The sequence below is a fragment of the Chlorocebus sabaeus genome, chromosome 11 (genome assembly GCF_047675955.1).
Source record: "Chlorocebus sabaeus isolate Y175 chromosome 11, mChlSab1.0.hap1, whole genome shotgun sequence".
NCBI classification, from domain to species: domain Eukaryota; kingdom Metazoa; phylum Chordata; class Mammalia; order Primates; family Cercopithecidae; genus Chlorocebus; species Chlorocebus sabaeus.
This window is the reverse complement of record NC_132914.1, coordinates 117,632,170-117,638,194: the sequence shown is the minus strand read 5'-3', so window position 1 is coordinate 117,638,194 and position 6,025 is coordinate 117,632,170. Positions and strand designations below refer to the sequence as shown.

Sequence of the window (6,025 nt, the reverse complement as noted above, 5' to 3'; positions counted from 1 at the left end):
CTCAATGCATTTTATGGAACTATTACCCTGTTACCCTACAAACCTCATGTATACACCAGAGAGAGTTTTGTAACTTAACAGTGAAGAAAAAGTGACTTGTCTAAGCTAGGTGGTACAGTATGGCAATCAGAAACCTCACTGATTTTTTTTTTTTGAGACAGTCTGGCTCTGTCGCCCAGGCGGGAGTGCAGTGGTGCAATCTCAGCTTACTGCAACCTCCACCTCCTGGGTTCCAATGATTTTCCTGCCTCAGCCTCCCGAGTAGCTGGGATTACAGGCGTGCACCACAATGCCCAGCTAATTTTTATATTTTTAGTAGAGATGGGGTTTCACCATATTGGCCAGGCTGGTCTTGAACTCTTAACCTCAGGTGATGTGCCAGTCTTGACATCCCAAAGTGCTGGGATTACAGGTGTGAGCCACTGCACCCAGTCAAAACCTCACTGATTTCTAAAATTGCCACAACATGCTACACAAATACAATATGGTACCAAAAAAGGATCAGGAGAGCACTTACATACCTCAGAATGTCACGGAATCCCCACAATTACTTGAGTAATTTGGTTTTATTATATGCCCAAAGAAGGATGAAACTTGAATTACAGGCCGGGTATGGTGGCTCATGACTGTAACACTTTGGAAAGTGAGATGGGCCGATCACTTGAACTCAGGAATTCGAGACCAGCCTGGGTAACATGGCGAAACCCCATCTCTACAAAAAAATTAGCGGGGTATGGTGGTGTGGGCCTGTAGTCCCAGCTACTCGAAAGGCTGAGGTGGGAGCATCACCTGAGCCTGGGAGGTAGAGACTGCAGGGGGCTGTGACTGTGCCACTGCACTCCAGGCTGGTTGACAGAGCAAGACCCTGTCTCAAAAATAAACCAAGAAACTTGATTTATAGAAGGCCCTAATTCTATTGTCTTGTCTCCACTTTACCAGTCGCTACATCATATTTAATGTGACTTGTCCGTAATGTCACTTCAAAACATTCTTCATTTATATTTTATGACTGGCTAGGGTCCATTATCCAAGGATTATAAAAGATGTTTGGAACTTAGCCAAGGGAGGCCAGGCAGCAAGCTGAAGTATAATACATCTGTCCTAAACTCAGACTGGCCACAACCAAAACAGCCCTATAGGGACTCAGAAGTACAGGCTGTTATATCACAAAATGGGAAAGATAATGAGATTCTATTCTGTACGGTATATGCCTTAGTTTTGCATTACCAGTTTAATGTAATACAACATGAAATACCTCGTTGCCTCTTGAACCTTACCACAAAAGTGTTCCTTTGAGCCTTAAGAATAAACCAACTGGCCGGGCGTGGTAGCTCACGCCTGTAATCCCAGCACTTTGGGAGGCTGAGGTGGACGGATCACCTGAGGTTGGGAGTTTGAGGCTAGCCTGGCCAACATAGAAAAACCCTGTCTCTACTTAAAATACAAAAAATTAGCCAGGTGTGGTGGTACATGCTTGTAATCCCAGCTACTCAGGAGGATGAGACAGGAGAATTGCTTGAACCTGGGAGGTGGAGGTTGTGGTGAGCCAAGATCATGCCATTGCACTCCAGCCTGGGCAACAAGAGCGAAACTCTTGTCTCAAACAAACAAACAAAAAAAGAATAAACCAGCTCTGGCCAGGCACAGTGGCTCAGACCTGTAATCCCAGCAGTTTGGGAGGCTGAGGTGAGCAGATCACCTGAGGTTAGGAGTTCAAGACCAGCCCGGCCAACATGCGAAACCTTGTCTCTACTAAAAACACACAAAAAATTAGCTGGGCGTGGTGGCGCATGCCTGTAGTCCCAGCTATTCGGGAGGCTGAGGCAGGAGAATCGCTTCAACCTGGGAGAAGGTTGCAGTGAACTGAGATCGTGCCACTGCACTGTAGTCTGGGCAATAGAGTGAGACTCCGTCTCAAAAAAATAAAAAAGGTTTTATGTTTTGAGACGGAGTCTCACTCTGTCTCCAGGCTGGAGTGTAGTAGAGCGATCTGGGCTCACTGCAACCTCCGCTTCCTGGGACTACAGATGCGTGCCACCACACCCAGCTAATTTTTGTATTTTCAATAGAAATGGGGTTTTACCATGTTGTCCAGGATGGTCTTGATCTCTTGACCTCATGATCTGCCCACCTTGGCCTCCCAAAGTGCTACGATTACAGGTGTGAGTCACCGTACCCGCCTAAATTAAAGGTTTTAAATTTTGATTGCAATTAATTGCCCTCTCAGAGTGGTTTTGTAACTACTACTACTGCCATTTACTATCCATTAAAACAGGATAGTTTTAATTCCAGAAAAAAGTCAATAAGCAGAAATGTGTCACACTCCCTTTATTTCTCTTAAGATTTCTGACCCTACCAGCCCTGAAGGAGATGACCTCAAGGTAAGAACTTGACATGTTTGAGAAAATTATGACTACAGGGAAGATTCTGCAGTAAATGCTAGTGGAGTGGGACAGGAAAAAGATGAGACCCAGATCAAGCACTTCCTCTTGAGAAACACAAGTACCTCTTTCAGGTGTAAAATGCAGCCATTCTGCTAACCATTCAATGTCTTTGAAATCTCAGGCTTGTCAAGGACCATTGGTTTTTTGAGACAAAGTCTCCCTCTGCTGCCCAGGCTGGATTGCAGTGGCACGATCTTGGCTCACTGCAACCGCCACCTCCCGGGTTCAAGACTCCACATCCAGCTATAGGAGCGTGCCACCACACCCAACTAATTTTTGTATTTTTAGTAGAGACAGGGTTTCGTCATGTTGGCCAGGCTGGTCTCGAACTCCTGACCTCAGGTGATCCGCCAGCCTCAGCCCCCCCAAAGTGCTGGGATTACAGGCATGAGCCACCGCACCTAGCCAAGGACTAATCTTGATGCTTAATTAGCACCGCTACACTTGGTCCCTTTACCCACATCAGGCACAATAAACCAAGAGGGGCTGTTACAAACACTTATTCAGTGGGCTGAATTGGACCTGTAACACTAAACAGCAGCCTAGACCTTCACTGTGGAAACGGAAATAACTAATGCCAATTTTTTTTCAGCTTGCAAATGCTAATTTCTGCGAAAAAACATAACCAAAGAAAGTAACTCTCAGCTCATGACTAATCTAAGTTTAAGTTATTTATTTAAGCCATCTCCTGCCACAAGCAAAGGGATGGAAGACCAGTATACCAGTCATCATTTGATACAAGAAGATGAGCTTAAGGTCCCATATACTTTTTCTGGTCCATATGCAGAGTAATGGTCCAAACCAGTGCTGTGGTCCCTGGTGCCCAGGAAGTGGTCCAGATTCTCTTTATTCATCTTCATAGCCAGTTGGAAGTGGATTCACATGAGGGTTATGGAATAGAGTATGGTTACCATCTCCCCAGGGAAACGGCTGTGGAGTGAATATGTCAGTTAGATAATTCCAGAAAATAATTCAGAAAGAACACTGTCATGAACTGCTTATAACAGGGCTACAGATCATATACAAAAACAAAATGGAAATTAGTCCTTTATCTACTGGCATAGTTCAACCTTCCCATTATTTAATGAGCTCTTATAACTACCAGGGGAGCCCTTAAAGTTATCCTGGCTACAGGATAGTTTTAATTCCAGAAACAAATATGGATGGCAGAAAATGCAAGCTCAAGTTAGGTACTCTTAATCCTCTCCCTAGTAACTAGTATATCCAGTGCTGTGTTTATGAAAGTGTAATCCTCAAATCACCTGTATCAAAATGTTGGCAGTCAGTATTAGGGGAGGGAGATGCTTAATTAAATACAGATTTCTGGCACCATCTCACACTTCAAACAGTATCTGGGCTGGGAAACGGCAGTCCACCCTCAATTATCTTGCCTATTACCTTTGAAAAGCATTACTTTAAAGCAACAATTTCCAACCCAGGGTGATTTTGCCCCTCCTGGGGACAATGGGTAGTATCTGGAGACACTGTGATGGGCGGCGGAAGGGGAAGGGGGAGCAGGGTTGAGCAGGTACTACTGCCACCTAGTGGGTACAGGCCAAGGATATGGGCCAACAAGAATTACCCAGCCCCAAGTGTCAACAGTGCTGAGGTTGAGAAACCTTTACTGTCTGACTTCTAATTCCACTGTACGAGGGTGGGAGTGCTGCTCAAAGACTCAAAAAATTCAAGAGTCTAGGCTAAGTTTCTACAAGGCCAGTCCTATATGGGCTAGGTGATGTAATAATAATTTTTTTTCCATCACTTCTCAGCCTTTTGGCTAAGTATATTATTATTATTATTATTATTATTATTTGAGACAGAGTTTCACTCCTGTTGCCCAGGATGTAGTGCAATGGCCGGATCTCGGTTCACTGCAACCTCCGCCTCCTGGGTTTAAGCGATTCTCCCACCTCAGCCTCCCAAGTAGCTGGGATTACAGGCGCCCGCCACCACACTCGGCTATGTTTTGTATTTTTAGTAGAGACAGTTTTTTGCCATGTTGACCAGGCTGCTCTTGAACTCCTGACCTCAGGTGATCCACCCGCCTTAGCCTCCTAAAGTGCTGGGATTACTGGCGTGAGCCACCGCGCACGGCCAGTATTAAAGAATCAGAATAAGCCCTTGTTAAAGATACAGCAAACAACAGAGGACACATCATTGTAATGTATCTACATCAACAGCGAACAAAACAGTCGAGAAAATAAGGTAGTGGTGGGAAATACAGAAAGCTGTCAGCCTCTTCATTATGCAACTAGTAACTGCCAGATGCTCATGTTTTGTTGTTGTTTTGAGACTAGAGTCTCGCTCTGTCACCCAGGCTGGAGTGCAGTGGCACGATCTCAGCTCACTGCAAACTCCGCCTCCTAGGTTCAAGGGATTCTCCTGCTTCAGCCTCCCCCATGTAGCTGGGTTCGCTTACGGGAACCACCTTCAGACTTTGCCACTCTAATTGGATTTCCCAAACCTCCAAACTTTACACAACGGACACCTGTTTCAGAACTGTCTCAGAAGGCAGGAGGTAGGATGAATCGGAGAAAAGGGAAACTGAAGGGCACTTATTGTATGACCTTGAAAAAGAAAATTGGGACGTAATCCCAAGTGTCAGCTGTCCTTCCACAAAATGGAAGAAAATACATTTTCTGTCTGTGAGGATAAACAACCTGTACACGCCTGGCACCCATGCCTTTAGAGAATGAAGAACTTGCACTAAGGCACACATAACGAAAAGAGAACTGAAACTTGAAGAGATGTGCAAGGGCGTACCTTGGTCCTGATGCGGAGATGGGGGTAGGCGATGAACTCGGGTCTCTCGTGCTCTCCGTGGTGCGACTTCAGGTACACATTCAGCATGCTGACTGCCACCCCGGGGAGCGCGACGAAAAAGCTGAGGGTCTTCCACAAGCGAACTACGGAGAAACCACAACCGCTCAGCCCCGGTATGGGGCGGGCCCGGGTCTCACTTTCCCTCCCGCAAGGCCTCGGGCCAAGGTCACAGTCCCGCCCTGCCTCGCCCGAGTGGGGCTGAGGCCCGACCTGTCGACCCCGGCCCCAGTACCTGAGCCCTCTTCGCCATGGGCGCCACTCGACATAGGCCGCCCCAGCTGTGGGCCGGACCGACCCAGCAGCCGAGAAACCCGTGACACACCACCTGCCGCCATTTTCGACCTGGACTACCGCAGCGCCGGAAACGGAAGTAGAAAATTGGCTCTGGGGGCAGGACTACAACCTCCAAAGGAAGTTACTATTGGGCACCGCCCTCCCGCTGGCATTAACCTGAGCACTATCATCCGCGCCGAGAGAGTCCTCGTCAAAATCCTCGGCGTCTCGAGCAAGAGAGAGCATGCGCTCTGCACCTTCCTTCAGGCTTTGCCGTTTCCTCCGTGCGCATGCGTGTGTCCACTAGTCTCCCTACCGTCCCCACCTGGGCGAGGCGGAAGGTCAAGAGAGGTTTGTGCAAGGTTCCCCGGTACCTGGAATCGCTCCCTTCGTTGGAGTCCATGGATGGGCATCTGGAGGTTCTGAGCCCAGAACGCCCTATCTAAAATTCCGTTCCCCTTCCTCGCCATCCTCTGACTGCGTTT

General features: G+C 47.4%; 1 protein-coding gene across 1 annotated transcript; it reads right to left on the bottom strand.

Annotated features, from left to right (window-relative positions):
* Positions 1-3,102: 3,102 nt before the first annotated feature.
* Positions 3,103-5,640, bottom strand: COX6A1 (cytochrome c oxidase subunit 6A1). Its single transcript, XM_008004940.3, has 3 exons — positions 5,500-5,640; positions 5,208-5,350; positions 3,103-3,374 (listed from the first exon to the last, which is right to left on the bottom strand). Exons 1-3 carry the CDS (start codon positions 5,600-5,602, stop codon positions 3,291-3,293), a joined length of 330 nt encoding a protein of 109 aa, XP_008003131.1. The 5' UTR covers positions 5,603-5,640; the 3' UTR covers positions 3,103-3,290.
* Between the last annotated feature and the right edge of the window lie 385 nt (positions 5,641-6,025).

Bases quoted from the DNA above. Each gene is read 5' to 3' on its own strand.
- COX6A1 (XM_008004940.3), bottom strand. From the start codon at position 5,602: ATGGCGGCAGGTGGTGTGTCACGGGTTTCTCGGCTGCTGGGTCGGTCC. The intron at 5,351-5,499 runs GTACTGGGGCCG...GTTTCTCCGTAG, and splicing joins CCATGGCGAAGAGGGCTCAG to TTCGCTTGTGGAAGACCCTC. The intron at 3,375-5,207 runs GTACGCCCTTGC...TTCACTCCACAG, and splicing joins ATCTCCGCATCAGGACCAAG to CCGTTTCCCTGGGGAGATGG.